At 34.2% G+C, this 23,530-nt stretch overlaps 3 protein-coding genes across 3 annotated transcripts; 1 reads left to right on the forward strand and 2 right to left on the reverse strand.

Annotated features, from left to right (window-relative positions):
- Positions 1 to 1,161: 1,161 nt before the first annotated feature.
- On the reverse strand, positions 1,162 to 8,183 carry LOC147285839 (putative disease resistance protein At4g27220). Its single transcript, XM_086245829.1, has 6 exons — positions 5,802 to 8,183; positions 3,417 to 3,833; positions 3,163 to 3,313; positions 2,756 to 3,048; positions 2,334 to 2,340; positions 1,162 to 2,090 (listed from the first exon to the last, which is right to left on the reverse strand). The coding sequence occupies exons 1-6, from the start codon at positions 8,181 to 8,183 to the stop codon at positions 1,162 to 1,164; spliced, it is 4,179 nt and encodes a 1,392-aa protein (XP_086101955.1).
- A 6,879-nt stretch (positions 8,184 to 15,062) lies between these two features.
- MPK10 (MAP kinase 10) lies at positions 15,063 to 18,789 on the forward strand. The gene is made up of 5 exons (XM_086244362.1): positions 15,063 to 15,527; positions 15,650 to 15,917; positions 16,167 to 16,499; positions 16,874 to 17,054; positions 18,346 to 18,789. Exons 1-5 carry the CDS (start codon positions 15,280 to 15,282, stop codon positions 18,519 to 18,521), a joined length of 1,206 nt encoding a protein of 401 aa, XP_086100488.1. The 5' UTR covers positions 15,063 to 15,279; the 3' UTR covers positions 18,522 to 18,789.
- A 247-nt stretch (positions 18,790 to 19,036) lies between these two features.
- LOC147285841 (stress response protein) lies at positions 19,037 to 23,473 on the reverse strand. Its single transcript, XM_086244364.1, has 5 exons — positions 23,117 to 23,473; positions 21,455 to 21,556; positions 20,015 to 20,156; positions 19,877 to 19,923; positions 19,037 to 19,539 (listed from the first exon to the last, which is right to left on the reverse strand). Exons 1-5 carry the CDS (start codon positions 23,201 to 23,203, stop codon positions 19,315 to 19,317), a joined length of 603 nt encoding a protein of 200 aa, XP_086100490.1. The 5' UTR covers positions 23,204 to 23,473; the 3' UTR covers positions 19,037 to 19,314.
- Positions 23,474 to 23,530: the final 57 nt, after the last annotated feature.

A 23,530-nucleotide genomic window follows, 5' to 3' on the forward strand; every position in this document is an offset into this window, starting at 1 on the left:
TTTGAGACCATATACTATATGAGTTTTTGACCTGTTTTTAATTAATTGATGTATGAAGATGAAGGAATAAAACAGGTCGCAAGCTAATTCTTAAAGGAAGCAGCTTAATGTGACAAGCTAAACATAACCATTTAGCTTTAGAGATTGATATTCATGCGATCACATTTATGGATCCAGAGAATTCAAATCCTTGGGTATACAAGTGCAGCAATAACAACAAAAAAAACGAAGCAGCAATTACAACTGCAGGCACGAAGCCCCAACAAGGCAAAGGAAATACAAGAAAGCCCCAAAAAAGGCAAAACATACCCAATAAATGAGCCTAACAGAGCTAATAGCAGAAAGAAAAAAAAGGCAGTTAAACGATGAAGATTCCAAATTCAACCACCGCCATAACAGAGCCGAGAGAAGCCAGAAGTAGAGAGCTGCTGGGACCAGAACAAAGCACCAGCAGGACCAAACCGTGCACACTAAAATTCACTTTTTTTCTTCTTTTTTTGCTACCAGAAAGAAAATCATTCGTATATTACAAGGCAATTTACACACAAATCAAGACATGCATAACACTTGGAAGGCACCAAGGTTACTACTAGCACTTGTACACTCAGGCACATTAATCTTCCACTGAAACAGGTACATGCCTTCTGAACTTGTCACTTGAGGTGGCAGCTTGCAAGCTTATCCCAAACAAGATAAGATTCGGAATGGCCGCAAGGCCCAGCACAGCATGTTAAAGCTGGAACAAAAAATTGTCAGAACAAGTAACTAATAATTAATGTCAAGGTAGAACCCAGCAGAAAAATCTTATAGCATAATAATAGGTGGATGGTATACCCAATATATAGCCTATATATACTTCCAGTGAAATTAATTAATGTGCTCCAAAGAATGAAATGGAATCTTGCAACATTTGTATCGGCAATGGAGTCCTCTAGAAATATTTCACTGATCATTACAGATAAACACACAAACACTTCAATATGAGAACTAAAAACTATGAATTCTGAAAGTTGTTATTATTTAGTTGATATTGATTGAGCATATATAGAACTAAAATCGACGAGAGTCCATTGCGATAGTCTATTGACTAATATTGCATCGTGGACGCGCTAGCTAGCTTCAATAAACTGAAATAACAAAAAAAGTTGTTTTCTGAATCGATTAAAAACTTACAGTTGTTTTTTCATCATCATTGCCATCCTTCTGGTTGTCCACCTCATCGTCATGATAATCATCATTGTCACAACGTGCAAACCTATCAAGATAATAATCATCTTCTGCATCTACTATATTCATCCGTACACTTCCTAGTTCAGGGGGAAGCTTCAACTTAAGGCAGCGGGTAACGCATAAAGCCTGTAAGGATGGGAATTTGACAATGCAATTTTCCAAGCAAAAGCCTTGCAGACTTGGTAGAGAACAAAGGGTCAAATGCTGCAATCGGCTGAAAGCGATCTCATTTCCTGCATGATCATCTTCTTCCTTGCTAATTGCCACTATTTCTTTCATTCTTTTACAACACAAAACTCTCATTGTTTTGAGTTGCATTAAACTTTTGGCAATCGGATAAGTTGATAAATATTCCAATCCATGGCAACCAAATACTAGCAAAGCTGTTAGATTCTTGAAGGATATTGCGGATGACTCTAGATTCTTTAATCTGGGACAATCCACCACCCTTAGAATTTCCAAGTGAGGAAAAACTGGGCCTGCTGCTTGGGAGTTCTCATAATTCCCTAGATGAATCAATTGGTGCATACGAAAAAAGTCCAAACGTGTTACACGTGGAAAGGTACCAACTGCATGTATTTCCCCACAACTGTTTTCTTCATGGACAAATATTTCTTTGCAAGAATCACAACTAACAGAAAGTAATTCAAGATTATGTAATTTCTCAAGGACTACAGCTGTTTGCTTGGAAAAGGGTGCAAAAGTTTGAAAGTTTCTTAGTTCGGGAAAGAACTCTGCGAAAGGTGGACCATACCAAATCTCCATGGTCTCTCCCAACATCAACCATTCCAAGTTGGGGAATGAACCCTGAATTAAAATATCAGATGTTAAATAGCGTATAGCGTAAGAGATATTGTTCCCTGAGTTTAGAGATGAATGTATTTCCAAATGACTTAAAAATATTTTGAGTTGAATACTTCAATGTGTTTGTGCGATGAAATATCATATGATCAAGAGCCGCATGTATGTATGTACCCTTAATTAAATCGTCACCCTTTATTGAAAATATTTTGTTTGTATATTTTTTTTTTCAAAATTAGATATCTTAATAGTTTTCGATTTTTCTAATTTTTTGCATAGATGTTCTTGAAATAAAGACATACAAAATAGCTATAGACGGTTCAGATCGTTAAAATACAATATAAAATGAGTCTCATGATAAATCCCTCAATGTAAAGGACCCGTATATATATAATATATGAACAAACTTGGATCATTTAAAGTCTTTATCCACGTGAATGCAAAAAGAAAATTTCTTTTTTCTTTTTTCTAGTGAACACAAGATTGATTAATTGCATAAATAATTTAGTAGCAAATGCAAAAAAAAATTATATAGATCGAATGGATGTTGGCAAATTTTATAATGTTCAAAAAAACGTTTAAAAGTGAACACCAAATTATCATTTCAATTAATTAATAGAAATTTAATACTTGTAAAAAAAAGTTATATTTAACAAAGGAAATTCTCCCAGGCCAAAAAAAAAAGGGAAATTCTCATTAGAAAGTTGTGTAAAAGTATTCTTACCTTCTCAATTAGAAAGAAAGATTGTCTTTCCTGAAAGATTGAAAGTTCCATAGCAAAAATCTCCACTTTATCACATTCAATTATGCCCAAGCGTTTGAGTAGCGGCCACTTGGAAGCATGCATCCCCGGATAGAAAATCCTAAGTTGGGGCAGCAGTGAAAATTTTACAAATGTTACTTTCGGGAACTCAAACTTAGGCATTGGTCCTTCTTCCTTTGCAACGATTTCCTCCAATTCATCACAATTCCGCACTTCCAGTTTTTGTAGCTGTCGAAGACATCTGGCCACTGAGGCTGGAAAAATACTTTTCAACCTTGGGCACTTATGTATGGTTATTGAATCAAGATTTTGACAGTTAAAAATTTCTAACTGAACAGTGTCTAGAGCATTCAATCTTCCAATGATACCAGGAACAAAGATATTTATTAGATTATCACAATTAGAAACTTTAACTGCTCTCAGTCTGCAAAAAGAGTATGGAGCAAGTTGGTTGTGCCATATTGTCATCAATTTACTTAGGCCACCGATGACTAATCCCTCCAAGCTAGGAAATCCTACCTGCACATATATCCATCTTATGAACTTATTAAAATACATGCATTTTTAGTAAATATTAGAAATAAAATGATATGGAAGAAAGAGAAACAAGGGTATAAATTACCTTTTCGTCAAAAAGAAAGTATTGTTGTACAGCAGTATGAACATCAAGGTTCTCTTTGGAGCTTCTCTCTTTACAGATTGTAGTATTTTTACTCAAAGGATCAAAGATGAATGCCCCCAGCTTAGGACAATCAACTAATTCCAAATTCTTCAGCAACGAAAAGTCAATATAACTTTCTGTGCAAAATCTAGCGAGGTTTGGAAGATTTTTTAATCTCATATCTACTAGTTTACAAAACATGTTGTCCATATTTTCTTCACCGTGTTCTTTTGTTGATACTATCTCTTCCATGATTTCACATTCGGATATCTCAAGATATTTGAGTTTTATTAGACTTGTAGCCATAGAAGATGATAACAAGAATCTTAAATCACCACATTCATGCACACTCAAGGTTGTTAAGTTGAGCAACACAACCTGTAATACACAATTCATGCATGCATGATACTTACATCAGACAATCATGTTAGCATAATAATTATACAAATTTTTTCTAGTACATGTGGAAAATTTAAAAATAACGTTATATTATTTTTTAAGTTATATAACCACTTAAATATTATTCCTTCCCCCTCCCCCCCCCCCCCCCTTTTCCTTTTAGTTCTATATATGTTTTCTTTTATATATTAAAGCTGGTAATAAACTATTACCATATGCCATGCATAAAACATAAATTATGTAAAATAAGGATCAATAAATTAAGAGAAGAATAAAAACAAGAGATAATTAGACTTATATCCTTTAGAAAAACAGTTTTTAGATGGAAACCAGAGATGTTTTAAATTTTATAGAAAATCTTTTTAATTCATAATAATTTATAAGAAAATCCTTTTAATTCATAATAAAGTTTTTTTAATTTATAATAAAATCCTTTTAATTCATAATAAAGTCCTTCTCCGATTTGAAAGATATTTTCCCCTATTTGAAGGGTATTTCCCCTCCTAGGGTGTAGAGTGGGCTTTGCAAAGGCTGCATGTTAGGTTTTAACTTCGAGATTTTGGATGGACTTAGAGTTAAAACCTAATATAAAGCTGTCAAAAAAGAAAAATAAAAGGACTTAAGTAAAAACCCTAAATCACTACCGGTTTTAGTCTAAGAAATACTCATAAAATAGACTAAACTCTAAATCTCCCTAAAAATAATGAATAATATTGGAAATAATATGGCACTTGGATTGCTTATTGTGACATATTTTAGTTATATTGCATGACAAAGAAAAAAATAGATTTTTATCATTGTACCATTCTTGATATCTAATAAGAATATTCAACGTCATCAGGTTCAATCTCTCACTCATGGAGTGCAACTTTTCATTACGAAAGACCAAATTTGTGGTGTACGGGTGACACCAAAGACAAGTTGGTCTTCAATTGCTAATTGACGGACCCAACAATAAAAGAAAAGGTGCATTAATTTTAATTATTAAATTTTAATAATTTTTTAGTTTAAGTATTAAAATTAAATAATATTTTAAATTAAGTGTTATTTGAAATGTCAAACAAAATAATAAAGTAAAAGGTATTAAAATTTACAAATATTACATCACATGCCACTACAATAAAAAAATAATAATAAATTATATCACAAATATTATATTAATTTATATTATATTGTATTAAAAAAAAAATCAATCTAGTCACAACTTAACTGTGACTGTCTTGGTAAATTGAAAGAGACAACTCACATCACTATACTATGTATCATTTTGAGTAAAAATATTGTTTTGACCTCTATTTATACTATATTGTAGTATATTTCTCTAAAAAAAATTTAATTAAGTCACAACTTAACTGTAACTGTCTCACAACTTAGATGTGACTGTCATTCAATCACAACTAAATTTGAAGTTGTGAGTGTCGTACAGTCACAACTAATTGTAAAGTTGAGACTACATTAACAAATTTTCAAGATAATATAAATGTCTCAAGGGCAATTTTGTTAAAACCTTATAAATTTTACTAACACTCATTATATGTGGGTCAAAGACAAAAATATCAAATGGAAAAGGCTCAAATCAAATGGGCCAACATATTTGTAACATAATCTAAAAAACTACATTTAAATTTGGTAGTTCAATTGAAATATTATATGGTCTTCATGCTATACTAAAAAATTATTGAGATTTGGTATTTAATCCTAATTTTCTATTAAATATTTGCTTAATAAAAGACAAATAATATTTATAAATTCAAAGAATGTGAATGAGCAAGAAAAAATTTAAATTGACACAACCATGCATTCTGTTTAAAAAAAATGTAATACAACAACCAACAAGCATATTTCATTTTGTTATAATGGATGATGATAAGAATCATAAGATATCCTAATAAAAGATAAAAGAAAAGCACGTACGGAAAAATAAAACCAAGCTAGGAATATACGTACCTTCCTATTAATGATATATGTAAAATCAACATTGTTTCGGAGATGGAGATGGAGATGCTTCAGTTGCTGAGTACGTTCAGTATTTAATTGATAGATAATATCATTAACACCCTCTGCCCCATCCAAGTACAAATCTTCACATCTCTGCAACAGCATTTTTAGACCAGATTGGTCTAATTCATTGATTGTCGTAGTGAGCTTGAGTTGTAGTGTATTGAAGATCGTTTCTTCCTTAGGAACCTGTTTCCCCACATCTCCAATAAAGATTTGGTATCTTTCTAACCTATCGGAGAACAAGTCTGCTGGAAGAATGCTAGCATCTGGAATACATATTTCTAAGTTGGTTAGCTGAGACAAGTGCTTCAGCTCTAAAAGGCTAGCATTACTTCTCTCACCATTGACTCCTTCAGCCTCCCATTTGTTAAAACTGTTTCTCATCCTCAAGTCTTCTAGTCTTTTCAAGCTTGATATAACATTAGGTGAAATCACTTCAAGTTTAAGGCAATTAGACAAATCCAACAACCGTAAATCAGTCAATTGCCCTATTTCTTTGGGCAACTTATCAACCTTGGAATTTACAAAGCTAAGAATTTGTAAGTTTGTTAGTTGTCCAACTAGAGTTATGTCTCCCAAAAGGCATCCATCTAAACACAACGTCTGAAGATTCTTTAGAAACTGAAAAGATGAAGGCAGTGATGGAATACGGTGATTGGTTAAATCCAACACTCTGAGTTTTTTCATCCCCTTAAAAAAGTTGCACGGGATTCCCATCAAGTCATCATTTTTCCTAGAGCAATAAAACATTTCTAGTTCAGGGCATTCAACAACTTCAGGAAGCCTGGGGATATTGCAGAAACGTAATGAGATCCTAGTGCACTTTTTAAAGAAATCATTATTTGGCCATTCTTTCAATTCCCCTCCATCGTCTGATAAGACGTGTTGATCTCTGACTGCAATTCGGTTAGCAACATCCCTCACAAGATCGTGCATTCTGACACGCGTATCATCAACTTCCAGCAATAGACAAGAATCTTTAAGTTTTTCAATCAGTGAATGCAACAAATTCCGTGATTCTTCCACTGTATGTACATTCTTAAACAAACCCAAACCCATACCATATTTCAACAAGTCTGGCAAATAATTAGAGTTCCCCCCTGGAGCACTAATTCCACAAAGCAAGAACAATGGCTTAAGCTCCTTATCATCCAATTGGTCGTAACTCCACTCTAGAGTCAAGTATGCTTTTTTTGTCAATTCCTCTTCTTTGTCAAACCCTCTTAGGCGTCTCAGGGCATCTTTCCATGCATCCAATTTACTTCTTTTCAAAGCCCTTGCAACTGTGACAACTAAAACTGGCAAACCTCCACATTTTTTGGATACTTTGGTTGCTACTTGTCGTATAGCAGGATCCTTAACAACATCCCCTGACATCTTCTCAAATAAACGCCAAGTTTCTTCTTCGTCTAAAAGATTCAGCGAAAACTCTTTTTGCGTATCCATAGAAGAGGATAATACAATTCGACTTCTAGATGTCAACAATATTTTACAAGTTTCGACATGAGGAAGTCCCACAGCCTCCAAATCAATTGTTTCCCAAATATCATCCAGAATTACAAGAACCTTCTTGTCTTTGATCCTATCACATAGACGACGTCCTCTTTCAATTATGCTCGCATTTTCAACAAAGTTCATACCTAACTGTTGAGCAATTTCTTTTTGAATTCTTTCCAGGTCCAGATTTTTTTTCACATCTAAAACCATGACCACATCATCAAATAACTTTGTATCTTTTGTTGCTTGCCGATAAACTTGTTTGACAAGTGTGGTCTTGCCCACACCCCCAATTCCGTACAACCCAATTATATCGGCAGTAGGATTTCTCAATTCATCCATGATTTCCTTCAAAATTGAATCCCTTGAATTAAAGGCCTCGTAATCTCTGGTGGATGTGGCACATACCTCTTGTGGGCGAACATCATATGAAACCCTTGTAAAATCTTTCTTTCCATAGAGGTCAACAACCTCCTGCACCAATTTGGTTGATTTCCTGCTTAGCTGGTGACGGAGCTTCGGATTAGGACAAAACCCATAGAGACACTTCATCTTTCCTTGGCGTTCATCTGCCAAGATTTCGTTTGCCTGCCCAGTGATCTTATCCACATCTGCCAGCCAGTTGTTGACGTAGGTTTCGATTGTTCGTCCTTTGTCTTTTTCTTCAACAACCTTATGATGCACACTCTCTCTGGCAGCACCTAAGTCGCGCACTTGAGTCTTTAGATTTTGAAGGTTTCTTTTGCAGTGATATAGATAACCCACTTGGCGTCCAAGGGGTTCAAGTGCGTAGTCCACAACTTTTCCAACAATTTGAGAAAGAATATCCATGTCTGTTGAATATAAACCGAATCCGATATGATTATTTATACGAGAACAACAACGAAACTGCAATGAGAATCAGATTCAACTCAAAGGACAAATAACTAAATTAAAAGAAGGAAGCCAGACGAGGACCCAATCAAAAACAGAGGAGGGGCATGAAGGTTGATATATAATTAAATCTCAGATTTTGGATCGAATCTCGACTTGTCAAGGTCTGGAAGTATTTGGGATCGTTTCAGTTTACAAAGTCTCTTGTTGTGGTACAAGATGTGTAGGATTGAATTCACCATGGTTTGGGAAATTTGGAAGTCTTCTACTTGTTTGGTGTAGGGGATGAGGTTACGAGTACTAAAATAAAAATAAAAACAGAACAAATAAAGAACGTACCTTATCTCTTTTGGTTATGAATGAAGCTAGTTGCTCTTCGAAATCCTTCGCTTTTCAGAACACCGGAGTACAAATATAATCACTGTACATGAGGGTAAGCTTATTAGCTTCAAGAAGTAAGACTAGACAGACTCCAGAGATTGTATGTAATTTTTATTTTCTTAAGGTTGTTTTGGAAACAATTGCAAGGTGAAAGCAAAACAAGGTGAAAATAGCAGAATCCAATAAAGGTAAATAAGAAAAAAAAAAAAAAAAAGACTACAGCAGGATTAGATGCAGTTTTATTCAAATAGATATGTTCCTCAACGGTTGATGCTTCAGATGCATGCACACCCTATTTTTATGTCTTTATTGAAACTTCTATGACACTGGGCTTAGAAAAAGTTCATTGAGTGGGATGAGGTAATCCAAGTAACAAAAAGAAAAACAGAACAAATGAAACGAAAGAAGGAAATAATAAAGGACGTACCTTATCTCCGTTGGTTATGAGTTATGACTGATGAATGATTCGAATGAAGCCAGTTGCTCTTTAAATTCCTTCCCTTAGAACACTGGAGTACGGATACAGACTAAGCTTAAACAACGTTAGAGGGTATATATATATATATAATATATATATTTTTTTTCTTATAAGGTTCTTTGGGAAACAATTGCAAAGTAAAAGCAGAAAGAAGGTGAGAATAATAACACAATGAAATCAAGGGACAAACGAAAACCAGGAAATCTAAAGGTGTATGCTTCAAACGCAATAGGTGTTTTTTTTTTCTTTTGTGTTTTTGTGTTTTTGGTTTGCCATTTCAATTTGAGAACTAGCACTAAGCAAAGTAAAAGCAAAAGAAGGTTGGTTGGTGCAACGATGACAGAGCAATTCAACAGAGCAAAATGCGATGGTACGGGAACTGTTACTATGCGCCTTAATTGGCGTATATCACAGAATATATGATGAGTAGAATAGGAAATTGAATGCGACAGTCAACGTAGGAATAGTGAAAAATGGGTGACAGAACGAAACAGGTAATTAGCACATGGAAGACAAATAAGCCAAACTCTGTATAATTAAAAAAAGTGAATTGACTCACTGTTCACATGCTTGTCCATTTTCCGGCCTTTGATGCCTTTTCTTAATGATTGGGTAGTTTTCATTTGGTAAACAATGACTTCAGTAGTTGACCTCAACTTCCAAGTTGTCAAGCACTGTTACATTGGCATCTAATTTACAAGTTTATCAATTTAATTAGTAATGACTACTGGTGTAGTTTTTCGTTATTTAGTATTCAATGACTTGAGTAGTAGTAGTTAAGATTGAGCCTTCATTACACATAATCACATGCACTTTAATTAATAAAAAGGACTGGAAGCATGTGTATTATTTTGTTTAATTAAGCTTAACTTTTAAAGTCGTTGTGGATGACGAAGTTCTCTCCTTATTTGCTTGCTAGTTGCTACCTAATCATCTTGACATCTTCTCACCACTAGCTTCTTTCTAGTTCATTATGCATTATAGATATTAGTAGTATTTAATATGATGGCCCCTTGTTAGTTGTTAATTAATCTCTCAATAGAATTCAGAATTAGCAACCTTAGGTCCTTAACCATGGTTTTCCTCATGACTCACACAGTTGTATTAAAGATATATCAATGACGGGCCCAAAAAATTAGTCTGGGGCTCGAAAACTGGCTTAGGACACCCTCAGTTACAAAAACAAAAAAAAGATATATCAATAAAACCTATTGTCACTGTTTACATATATATAGATCACATGTTGCTTCTTAATTTACAAATCCTATTAATTAAGAAAAGAGATGAAGATACGCTCTTAAGAGTTGTCAAGTCATAAGTCCTCGTTCATGGTTGAGTGAGGAAATAACACTTGGTAAGCTTGTATAGCCATTGTTATAAAAAATAGACATTCGGATTGTTGAAATTCTATATGGAGTGGGTCCCATTAAAACGTTTGTCAAAATTTGTGTTAAAAATATGATGTCATGCATTTTTCTCCATACATAAAAAAGCTAAAAGGTTTTAAAGTACTTAGGAGGGTGTCCTCAACTCAAATTTTAATGGATTTTAAAATTCATAGAATCCATCAAAATCCAAGGGAATTGGCTAGAATTCTCATGGAATTTGTTATGTGTAAAAATTCTATCCAAATCTATCTAAATCTATTAAAATCTTTCATTTAATGAAATTCATGACTTTTTTAGGACACTTATATTTCATTGAAATCCATTAAAATCTGAGTTGGGGACACCTAAATTTTATTGGACTTTTAAAATCCAATAAAATCCAAGTTGGGGACACCCTCCTAAAATTCATCACTTAATGAAATTCATGAGTTTTTTAGGACAGTTGGATTTCATTGGAATCTATTAAAATCTGAGTTGGGAACACCTTGATTTATTTGGAATCTATTAAAATCCTAATCGAGGACACTTAGATTTCATTAGACTTTTAAAATCTATTAAAATTCAAGTTGGAAACACCCCCTTTAGTTCGTACAGCTGAAATGTCGTCATTTGCATTCCTTAACTTATGTATTTTGTAATCCCACAAAAATCCCACAAAAGAAAAAAGTTTTATATAAAAAATCTATAAAAGTATTGCTCAAAATGTTAAATATATATGTAAAGAAAAGTCCGTAGTGACAAACTGACAAAACCCAAATTTAAACAAATAAGCCCAAATCGTAAGAAAAAAAAAAAACGATTATAAAAACCGATTCAACTAATTATGTAAAACTAAACAATTTATTGGATTCAAGTTGGATTGTATTGTAAATAAGAAAGAAAAGAAAACGACTACAGCAGGATTAGATCGATGCAGTTTTATTCAAATAGATATGTTCCTAACCGGATCAACACTATGACACTACGCTTAGAAAAAGTTCAAAAAGAAATAAAAAACAGAGCAATTGAAATGAAAGAAGGAAATTATAAGGGACGTACGTCACGTACCTTATCTCCTTTGGTTATGACTGATGAATGAAGCCAATTGCTCTTAAAATTCCTTCCCTTAGAACACTGGAGTACGGATACAGACTAAGCTTAAAGAACGTACAGAGGGTATGTAATTTCTTTTTTCATCTTATAAGGTTCTTTCGGAAACAATTGTGACGAAAAACAGGAAATCTAAAGGTGTATGCTACGCAATATGTATATATATATATATATATATATTTTTCCTTTGTGTTTTTGTGTTTTTGGTTGGCTTTGTCAATTTGAGAACTAAACTAAGAGTGTAAGACTAAGCAAAGCAAAAGCAAAAGAAGGTTGGTTAACGAAGAAAGTGCAAGTGTGCAGGGAAACTCAAATCAGAAGGCAAATGAAAACAATGAAACAGAGCAAATGCGATGGTAGGGGAGCTGTTATTATGCACCTTAATTGGCTTATATCACAGAATATGTGATGAGTGAGTATGAGATATTGATTGCGATAGAGTCAACGTAGGAATAGTGAAAAATGGGTGACAGCATGAAACAGGTAATTAGCACCATGGAAGACAAATGAGCCAAACTCTGTTTACTTAAAAAAAAGTGACATTGGCATCTGAAATGGAAGTTTATCAATTTAATTAGTAATGACTACTGGTGTAGTTTTTCTTTAATTAGTATTCAATGACTTGAGTAGTCGTAGTTAAGATTGAGCCTTCATTACACATGATCACATGCACTTTAATTAATAAAAATGACTGAAAACATGTGTATTATTTTGTTCAATTAAGCTTATCTTTTAAAGTCGTTGTACGTGGACGACAAAATTCTCTCCTTAATTTACTTGCTAGTTGCTACCTAATCATCTTGACATCTTCCCACCACTAGCTTCTTTCTACTTAATTATACATTTTAAATATTAATATTATTTAATATGAAGGCCCCTTGTAGTTGTTAATAAATCTCCTAATACGATCCAAAGTGAATATTAACAGTAGTAAAGCTAGCTTGCTTCTTCGATTATATATTTCCTTGCAAAAAACCTTGAGTCATTTTATGTGTTTCCTCACTGCAAGTCTGCAAGCAAAGCTAATCGATCAGCCAAGACTTTGCAACAAATTAAACATAGACACAAGTCACACAATCAACTAATAATTAAGAGAACAATCGGATATAGAAACCTCCCAAGTCCCAACGTAGAGCATGCAAAAAACAAACTCAACTAAACACAACTAAGGGCAGGAAGAAACAACCCAGTTAACAGATGAAGATTCATTGGCCGAAAAAATAAGAAACAGATGAAGATTTCAAATTCAAACACCAAGCAGAGAGACATCCCGGAACCAACCACCAAACCCAGACCAGAGCACCAGCAGGACCAAAGCCAAGCACAGTAGCACATCCAAGAGAGCTCCAAAGCCTCCAATAAAAATCACACCTATTCTTCTTTTTTCTCTTTTTTTTTTTTTTTTTTTTTTTTTTGTGTGGCTATTAGAAAGAAGGGAATATATGTCTGTTGAATATAAAGCAAATATTCTTAACAAAGGTTAAGGTTAAGTGAATTTTAATCCATTAGTTCAATTTCGTGCAATAAAATTGCATTGAACACCACTATTGTGAATGTTCTTAAGACTCGTTTGGTTAGCGAAATTGATTTCTTGAAATTCTTTTTCCTGTGTTTGGTAATCCTGAAAAAGTAAATTAGAAATTATCTTTTTATTTCAATTTTTATGTTTGAGTTGTGTATGAGTTGGAAATGAAAAATGTCAGTTTTCTAAATATACCATAATTTATTATTTATTTAAAGAATGACAATAGAGATGATATTTTAAAATAATAGTAGAGTTAGTTTTGTAAAAAAAAAAAAAAAGCAATAAATGTTTTCCGAAAACAAAACCCAAGTTGGAGCAAGGGTTTCATTTTCCCCCTAATAAGGGCATCAGATTTTCTTAAGTCAGGAATTGATTTCTCTTTCATGTATTTACCAAATGTGAGAATGTAATTGATTTTTCATTCTCGAATCTCTAAAATTTAAACTAAACGGACTCTTATAGTGTTAAACAAAGGCCCAAAGGCAATGGATAAACAAAGCCAAGCCCAAAGAAAGGCCAACTGCCACACCTAACGAAAATAGCAGGCTACCAAGATATCCACAAGGCAAAACAAGCAAAGGCCCAAAACAACTTATTGCCACACCTAAAACAAAAATAGCAGGCTTCTGAGTTCTAACTTCTAAATGGTACTACTACTCATCAGAAACCAAAGATTCTTCAATGTTCTTTAATTAATTACGTACCCAAGAGGCAATTCTGCTAAACTTGGAAGATATATAACCAAAAACAGCGTGCTTGATTTAATTCGAGAAATTCAAGTTTTTTTTTTTTCAAACGAGAAATTCAAGGGCCTGTTTGGTATTTTATTCAAAAACTATTTTTTGTTTTCAAAAACAAAAAAACAAGTTTTAGTCAAGAAAACGTGTTTGATAGACCATTTTTAAAAACAGTTTATAGAAAAAAAAATTTAAAAACATGTCTTTTTTTTAAAATGATAAAACATCATTTTTTTTTTACACTTCATTTTTTTTTTAGATGTCATCATTTTTTAAATTTAAAAATTATTTTCAAATTTCATACCAAACTCATTTTTAAATTTGAAAAATTGATTTTGAAAACTCACATTAAAAAAAAAAATCTTAATTTTTGAAAAAAAAATTTGAGTAGGATACCAAACGGGAAGTTTGTTGGATGAGGATTACAATAATAAATTAAATACTAACCACAACAAAGAAAATATAAAAGTAGGTTATGAACTTACGTTGTTTCTAGAAGATGGAGAAGGGCCAGAAAAAACAACCCATAAGTAAACGACGTTAGCAACCTTAACCATGGTTTTCCTCATGACTTGTACAGTTTTACTAAAGATATATCAAAGAAACCCATTATAATTAATTATAGGATATAGATCATGAGTTGCTTCTTAATTTAAAAATATTATTAATTAAGAAAAAGAGATGAAAGCTTTTAAGAGTTGTCAAGTCATATGTATTATGTGTCGTCATTCATGATCGAGTGAAGAAAAGAAATATAGCCATCCATCTATGACATAAAAGCGAAGACATTAGGGCCACCATATAGAATTAAAAATTCAAGCCAAAACATAAAAAAGATATAGGTAACAAGAATTCCTCATTCCATTCTAATCCCTATTGTTTGGTAAGTGATTTGTCTTATTTTGTCAATTAAAATTAGATGCTTCATGAGCTTTAAATCAAGTGACATTGATAACAAAATAATAAATTTAAATTTAAATCTTATGATATGTAAAACAAAAAATATCTAAACAATAATTACATATTATCATCCTTCATATTGACCTTATAAACGAACTTAACAAACTCTAACACTGTAATTACCCTAATGAAAAAACACCCCATTCAATGCATTAAAAGAGAAATAGAAAGAAAAAAAAAAAGTGACGTATAGGCATACAATTTTGTTGCAGAATTTGGATAAATGGAAATAGAGTTTAGATCTGTTTGACCAGAAGGGCATAACACAATCAACAAACAACAGACAGAAAATCAACACAACACAAGCCATAAGTCCATTAATTCCACAAGTCCCGCAACTATTACTCTACAATCATTAACCATACATACATGATACATACATACACTGATACACATACTCCTTCATTTCTTTCTCTTTCGTTGTTGTTAGGGCTTGAGCTTCTCACTGCCATTACTATCAGCAACAACAAAATCAACCAAACCCAGAAAACCAGAAATGGACGGAGGAGGGGCGGCAGCTCAACAGTCGGACACCGTGATGTCAGAGGCGGCGCCACAGCCACAAGCGAACCCCAGCCAACAGCACCCACCACCGCATCAGATGGGTGTGGAGAGCATTCCGGCGACGCTCAGCCACGGCGGCAGATTCATTCAGTACAACATCTTCGGCAACATCTTCGAGGTCACCGCCAAGTACAAGCCCCCCATCATGCCCATCGGTAAAGGCGCATACGGCATCGTTTGGTCTGTATTCTTCTTCATTTCCCTTTTCTTAATTTTGCTTTCCTTTGTCAAAAACCAAAAAAGATTCATCATTTGGGATATTTGATCGTATAATTAACGGTGAGAAATAAATTAATGAATAGCTCGGCTTTGAATTCGGAGACGAACGAGCACGTGGCCATAAAGAAGATTGCGAATGCGTTCGACAACAAGATCGATGCGAAGAGGACTCTGAGAGAGATCAAATTGCTTCGGCATATGGATCATGAAAATGTTGTTGCGATTAGGGATATAATACCACCTTCCCAGAGGGGGTTCTTTAATGATGTTTACATCGCGTATGAGCTAATGGACACTGACCTCCATCAAATCATTCGATCCAATCAAGTACTCTCTGAAGAACACTGTCAGGTTCTGCTTCTGCTCTAACTTCTTACATTTTCCATCTTACTTAAAAACTAATATCAACCACCTCTAAATAGGGTTTTACATTGTTAATGTGTGGGTTTTAGTAGGCGATTTGTAGTGCATTGGTAGTCTTATGTGAATTACAAGCCTGATAAAAGACAATTTCTTTGGCACATGTGCATTTTTTGCTTCACAAACCTGACCAACTAATAATTATTGTTTGTACTTCTTTTTGTGTGTGTGTGTGTGCAGTATTTCTTATATCAGATCCTCCGTGGATTGAAATACATTCATTCCGCAAATGTTCTGCACAGGGACTTAAAACCTAGCAATCTTCTCCTAAATGCTAATTGTGACTTGAAAATATGTGATTTTGGACTAGCTCGAGTCACCTCCGAGACTGATTTTATGACCGAATATGTTGTTACAAGATGGTACCGTGCACCAGAACTATTGTTAAACTCTTCAGATTACACTGCAGCTATTGATGTATGGTCAGTAGGTTGTATCTTCATGGAATTGATGGATCGGAAGCCATTGTTTCCTGGCAGAGATCACGTGCATCAGCTTCGTCTGCTTATGGAGGTAACTTAGTATCTGTCTGGTCATAGTCGTTCTGTTTTGCAAACTTAGGGTCATCTGATGGATGCTTATTTAATTAAAAAAAGAAAATATCCCCATCCTTTTTGTTATAACTATTATGTTGCAGTACAGGGTACTTGAACAACATTATTAGCATCCCCCATGTCATTTTTTTTATTTCACATTGGGGTTTTTTTCCTCAAATCACATGAATATGATCGTGAACAATAACTTAATAAGCATAACATGTCTCACATTTATGACCATTTGATGTTGAATATGGAACTTGAAATTTCAATCCTCATGTTTCTAAAATCTTACGTTTGTAGTGTAGATATCTATGAATCAATGTGATTAATCATCACAACTCCTTGCAGCTGATTGGAACCCCATCAGAGGCTGAGCTGGGGTTTTTAAATGAAAATGCTAAGAGATACATTCGGCAACTTCCTCTCTACCGTCGACAGTCATTTACTGAGAAGTTTCCTCATGTTCATCCTTCAGCTATTGATCTTGTTGAAAAGATGTTGACATTTGATCCTACACAGAGAATTACTGGTAAGTTACATTTACTAAAATGATCAGAAGTCTGATTAAAATTAATCACACTTTCCCTACTTCATATGTGCTTTATTGGCTCAGCATTACTTGTTCATGGCTCTTTCTATTTTTTGCGGGACTGGTTTTCTCATAATTAATAAAATTTTATTTAAGAAAAAAGTCAAAGAAAGGTTTGCAATGGGTTTACAACTTATCAAAATTGGAGGGTAGTACAATGAGGACAAACAATCAATAAAATCTAGAAGAAAAGAAAAGAAAATATCTGTTTGTATATATCCTAAAGAACATCCTTAGGAGTTTCCTTTTAAGGTCTTTAATCAGTTTCTCATCTCCCTCAAGCACCCTCCTGTTATCACTTATCAAGCACATGGATACATCTACAAGCTCCCCATTCTTTCTTTTCCACCCAACCTTCCAACTAAAACAGTACATTAATGACTGATGTTTAGATCCTCTAATATCTTTCAAAAAAGAAAGGCAAGAAGATCACATGTCGTCTGGCATACACTGGAAGTGTTTACTCTTTATTTTAAAGGAAGGCAAAGATCTTGTATATAACTTGTCTTTTGAAAGCCAGAACATTCACATGGAGGAGTGTTGTGGATCAATTTATTGACAGAAACTGTATTCACTTTGATGACCCAGGGTGCTGAAAATTTTAATGAACATTAGGCATGTGAGCATTTCTAGGCATATTGCTGTAGTTATGAATCCCGTGTGTCTCAAAAAACTTTGGCAGGTGTAATAGTAAATCATTTGTTAACTTTTGTTAGTTGTGACATATCAAGGCATGACAGTATAAGGTCACATTCCCCGAATCGCTAATTACTGCCCAGGCCTGTAAGTGAAATATGGACCTATCAACCATTTTAGTGGTTGATTGGAGTATCAGTAGGCACTAGGAGTCTAGGGAGGGATGTCTTCCCTATGACAATAATCTAGAATTATGTATTTATTACATTGGTAGAAGTGTGCTGTTATGTGCTCTTTCTTTACATTTTTTTTTTATAATTCCATGCTGTTATGTTTTGTTTCTATGGATTAATTTGTAATGGAAATCTTATGCGCTGTGTCCACATTCTCTAACAACTTCATGCATACACATGCATTTAGTGTTATTCCAAAGGTGGAAAAGAAGTTTTGATGAAAAGAACTCGTAAAAAATTATGTTATGGAAGCACGTGTTACTATCGTTAACATTTTAATATCATCCAAGCATTCTTATTGAAAGTCTTGCACTCAAGTTAGTATCATTCCTCTAATTTTTCCAATTTTTTGTATGTTGCAGTCGAAGATGCCCTAGCTCATCCCTATTTGACATCTCTCCATGACATCAGTGATGAGCCTGTCTGCACGACTCCCTTCAGCTTTGACTTTGAACAGCATGCACTGACTGAGGAACAGATGAAAGAGCTGATCTATCGAGAGGCACTTGCATTTAACCCCGAGTACCAGCAACAATGAGGAATCTTGCAATTTTATTCATGTGGGTTTTCAGGAGTGTGGTCTCTGTTTTCCATGTGTTTGGTGACCAGATTGATTTCTTCATGTAAATATGTTCCATCCAAAATTGGAATGTTCTAGATTGGAATTATTTATTTAACTGGAACAGTGATAATGATGTTTGTATCGGCTAGTTTGTTTTCTGTTGATTAAGTTATTGAATTGAACATACCACTGAAGGATTACTATTTCTTAAATACATTTCCTAAAATTTGAAAGTCAATAAAGATTTATAGTCTCTATTCTTGTTTCATTTATCCACATTCATCATGCAGTTCACAATTTTCATTTTCCAAAAGTAAATTTGGCATCCCTTTCAATCAAGATTGTATTTCAGTCTGTGTACGACAAAGATGGGTTTGTACTAAAACTTATTGTAGGAAAACTGGAAAACCAAAAGAGTATACATGTTACGATGACTACTGAGAAATTGCATCTTCAAATTGTTGCATGACCTCATTATTTAAAACCCAGAGAGTTATGAATATGTCTCCATTGATGCTCGTACAAGGTTTTTACAACACAGTTGCATCGATTCCTATCATACAAGTGATTATACTGAATGAGATGAATTAAACCAAACTACTCTACCGAAGGAAGTAAACCTCATCAGTGATAAGGCAACTAAATATATCATATCATGCAGAGAAACAAAGGGATTCTTATAGGCAAAAAGAAAACAATAAAGAACAATCTCATCTCAAACTAATCTCCTATTGTAGGAAGATACACAACAATAGGTCATATAACGCCATTAGCTCTTCACACTCCCAAAGAATCTTGAAAGTGGCACGGGACCACCAGCCTCGTCATCATCACTGCTCGAGTGCTTGGTCCTTGACCTGTGCTTCTTTTCCTTCTTTGTTCTCTTAGACCTGGACTTGGATCTTTTTGATTCTCTGTCTTCTTCTTCACTACTGGAAGAAGAATCTGAGGATGAACTTGAGGAGCTACACTCTGAAGATCTCCTTCTTGAATGCTACAAAGTAGAAAGTGAAATGAGTAAACTTCGGATTTTTATTCTCATGACTGAGATATTCACATTTAATTTGCTAATTGGTATAATGATAATAATATATATACTTATCCGAACCAGATTAGCAGTATAATTAATAATAATATGGAATGACTATTATTCAAATCCAGTTACTGGATGTATGTCTATTTTCATTATGCAAAGGCCAGTCAAGGAGAGTGGAGCCTAATTAGAATATTCCTTTCGCAATTCATGCAAGCAGTACTTATTTTCGAATGCACAAGAGTTCAGTATCAGTAAACAATAAAACACCAACAACCAAATTGTAGGCAATAGGTACCTTCCTCTTTCTGCTGCTGCGTTTCTTTAAATCTTTATCCTTCCTATCTGCAAGGACACATATTCACCTTCAGAAAAAGGCTAGTAGAAATAACAAGACACAGGTTATTATTTATATTTCCATGTCTACAACACCAACCTTTTTTGCGATCAGACTTACTACCAGAGTGGTTTCTTCCATTGGCAAGCTTGCGAGCCCTTTCAGCATCCAGTTGAGCTCTGTACTCTCTCATCATTCTATCAGTATCTTTTTCTAGTTCTCCCTTTCTAATTTCATCTTCCTAGTACAGCAATACACAACTTAGCATAAAATAAATGATAATGAAGGAGCATATATAAGGACAAGACATTTAGTGATATTCTGGCCATCACTGGGAGTAAAATATTACAGCTCACCTTAGGCATAGTACTTATGGAATCATTAACAGTAGAAAGTAGTAACTATTGTTACGGTGTGCAAAATAGCTGAACAAACTAAATTGGTCGATTTACTTTGGTTTTTCACTTCAAACGATTTAATTCAGAAATAGAAACCGGTTGTAAAGCCTGACCAAATCTGAACCAAAATGCATGTTTTTGTACAGATGGCACAGCATGAGATTCACTCCTTATTGTTCGCTTCACATTATATCACTTTAATATCTTTTAAATTTTCATATAAAAATTTAAATTCCAGAATCTTTAATCCCTCTCTCTACATTTACTGCACCCCTTACCCCACTCAGCCACCTTCCTTATAACTAATCTCTCTCTCTCTCTCTCTCTCTCTCTCTCTCTCTCTCTCTCTCTCTCTCTCTCTCTCTAACATGCAAGCCTCACTGTTCTTAATCGCCATCTCATTTTTCTCCCCTGCCTCCCTTTCTTTCTTAGCATCTTGTTCTTACCATCCCACCTCACCTCTCTTCATCAGCATTCTCTTTCTTCTCTCATTTATTTTCTTTATTCTCTCTATAGAAATACTAAAAGATCATAGATGAATTCCATACGAGACATCCAAACGCTCTCTCCTTTTGCTACATGTGTAGAGGATATGATCTGTCACCAACAATCTTTTGCTATCAATGTTGTCATTACTGTCAACCCAAACCACACTGATCAAAACAGTCATTGATCGGTGTGGATTGGCTCATATTTTTTTATTTTCATTCAGTCAGGTTTATTTCCAGTTTTTCAAACCAATCAATTTGATTTGGTGCAGTAATTTTCTAAATACCAACGAAACCAAAGCAATGCACATCCGTACTAGGCTACTACCATGTACTGACACAGTATGAAGATAAAATATTAGAACCAATTTGTTGAGAATGAGCTGAACCCAAACTTTGCTTTAGGCAATATTTTTAGGCCAAAGTAGTGCAGTCCTACATCACGACAATTCTTCCAATCTTCAAACCCCAAATGCATAAGATCATGCACCTTTCTACCATCAAATAATTACAAAATCATTTCGCACTCACAATATTTAAAGGTTTCTTTTTTATATTTTCTTTCAGCATGTACAAAATTCTGTATGAACTATACCAGAAGGTATGGCAGCAGCATAAACAGATAGAGAAAATCCAATGCAGAAAATAATTACCTTTTGTTTCTTTTTATACTCCTCCCAGGTAATTGTATGAGAAGTTTTAAGGCTGGCCAAACGAGCAGCATGCCACTCTGGTGAATGAAATGAACCATCCACCTGCGACTCTCCTCATCAGTGAAAGTACAGGAAAACAAAACATCCAGAATACAATTACTCTATTGGATTATCAAATCAAATTCTTTAACAGAAAGATGAACCATATGAGAATCTAACATATGAAAAGGAAACTATGAAGTCTGTCATCATTTAAATCCATATCCAAAGTAGTGAAGTTCTCCTCCAAATCATTAAATTGGCAACGAAACTATTGCCTTCAATCACTTTATAACTCGTTTAAATGCAACAACATCTAAAGTTATTCATAAAGGAACAACTTGCAAATCAGATGCTTGTCAAGCGACGGCAATGTCCAATTGTCCACACATTTATTTGACAAATGTCCCCAAATGTGAGCTTAGAGTTTAGAGTTATCTCAAGTGATAAAGTTAGGGTATGATTGAGGGAAGTCTTAGGTTGAAAACTTGTGAAGAAAAAAAGATTCAACAATTATCCTACAAGATTTGGAGATTAACCTAGTTTTCAAATAACATAAATTTCTTTCTGCATAGGCCCACAATTGAAAAAATGGTATAGGTTGTCTAGTCCTGTCTGACACTAACTCTTTTGGTGGTTATATATGGGTGGCATCCAACTATAGAAATTCACATTCTTGAGATAGACTAATGATTATCATGATTCTGCTAGAGTTACTCCACAAACTGTCTGACAGGTGATTTGACAGAAGGCTAAGACTATCAACTGTGAGTAATCATACTCACTGAGACAAACCAACAAAATCCAACTTAGGATGCTATAGACACCTTCTACCCCTGAGAGCTTCTTCTTTTATTAACATACTTTTAGCACACAGTATGCCACAAGAGTTGAGGATGCCCCAAATTCTATACCTCAACATCTATGAACCAAATTCTATACTTTTAACACACACCATTCATATTTACATTCTGCATAGCTTTAACCCTTTAACAAGCCAAGACGATTACCACGTTCTAACTAGAGCTGTTAATAAAGCATCTAAATTTACAAGAAAATTGTAGTGATTTCAAGAGCCAAATAATCAGTGTTCGTATGTTTTAAGTTGAAGTATCAACAGTTGGTGAAATTTTCCCTGCAGCATGTCCCACAAAAAAAGATTTGCGAGCATTCTGAAGGTCAACAGTGCTCATATTCATATGAACAAATCATATTGAAGCATGAACTCATCCAAGGAAGATTAAACATAGAGAAGTCATTTGAAGAGCAACATCCAATCCTAGAGAATTAGATATTATAACCACAAATTCAGTAAACAGTAAACAATTACAAAGTACCCATTAAGAACCAAGAGTCAATCCTACAATAAAGTTTCCTTGAAATCTAACCTAGCCACCAGAACCACAATCAAATGCATAGCAAGCAGTTTACTAAAATCATGAAATGCAAGTCACTACGATAAATTCAAATGAAAAAAAAAAAACAGGAAAAAGTGAAAAGAAATAAGAAAGACTAGAAACAAAGAAAGATAATATCTAGCACAACAATATTTGGGTCTTTTATTTCGAATTCAAGAATGGGAAGAAAATTAAATTAGGTTTGGTAGTATGAAAGGGTACAAACCATGCCATCTTCAATCTCATCAGGACCAGCAGAACTGGAGCCCAGCCTGGCTCTCTGCATAGCTTTGTAAGCTTGATTTTTGCCCATTTTGAAAGAGACCCAGATGAGAGAAATCAATGAAAAAGGGCCAGAAAATCGAAGAAAGAAACAAACCCAGAAAAAAGAAATGAAGGAATAATATATGACTAGAGTATTAACGGTTTAAAACCCATGTAGTGAAAGAGATAATTTAGGGAGGGTTAGGAATAGGAAGAGAAACAGGGCTGGATTGGGCAAGGTTTTTCAAAGAGGGTATGAATGTGATACAAGGTGAGGTTGTCAGGCAGAGCCAGCAGATTTGTCAAGGAACGGCAACACCTTTGGGAGATTTACATGACGTGTTAAATCTTGATTCGTTGAGACCACAAGTAAATA

Source organism: Dryas octopetala, chromosome 5 (genome assembly GCF_963921425.1).
Source record: "Dryas octopetala chromosome 5, drDryOcto1.1, whole genome shotgun sequence".
Classification (NCBI taxonomy): domain Eukaryota; kingdom Viridiplantae; phylum Streptophyta; class Magnoliopsida; order Rosales; family Rosaceae; genus Dryas; species Dryas octopetala.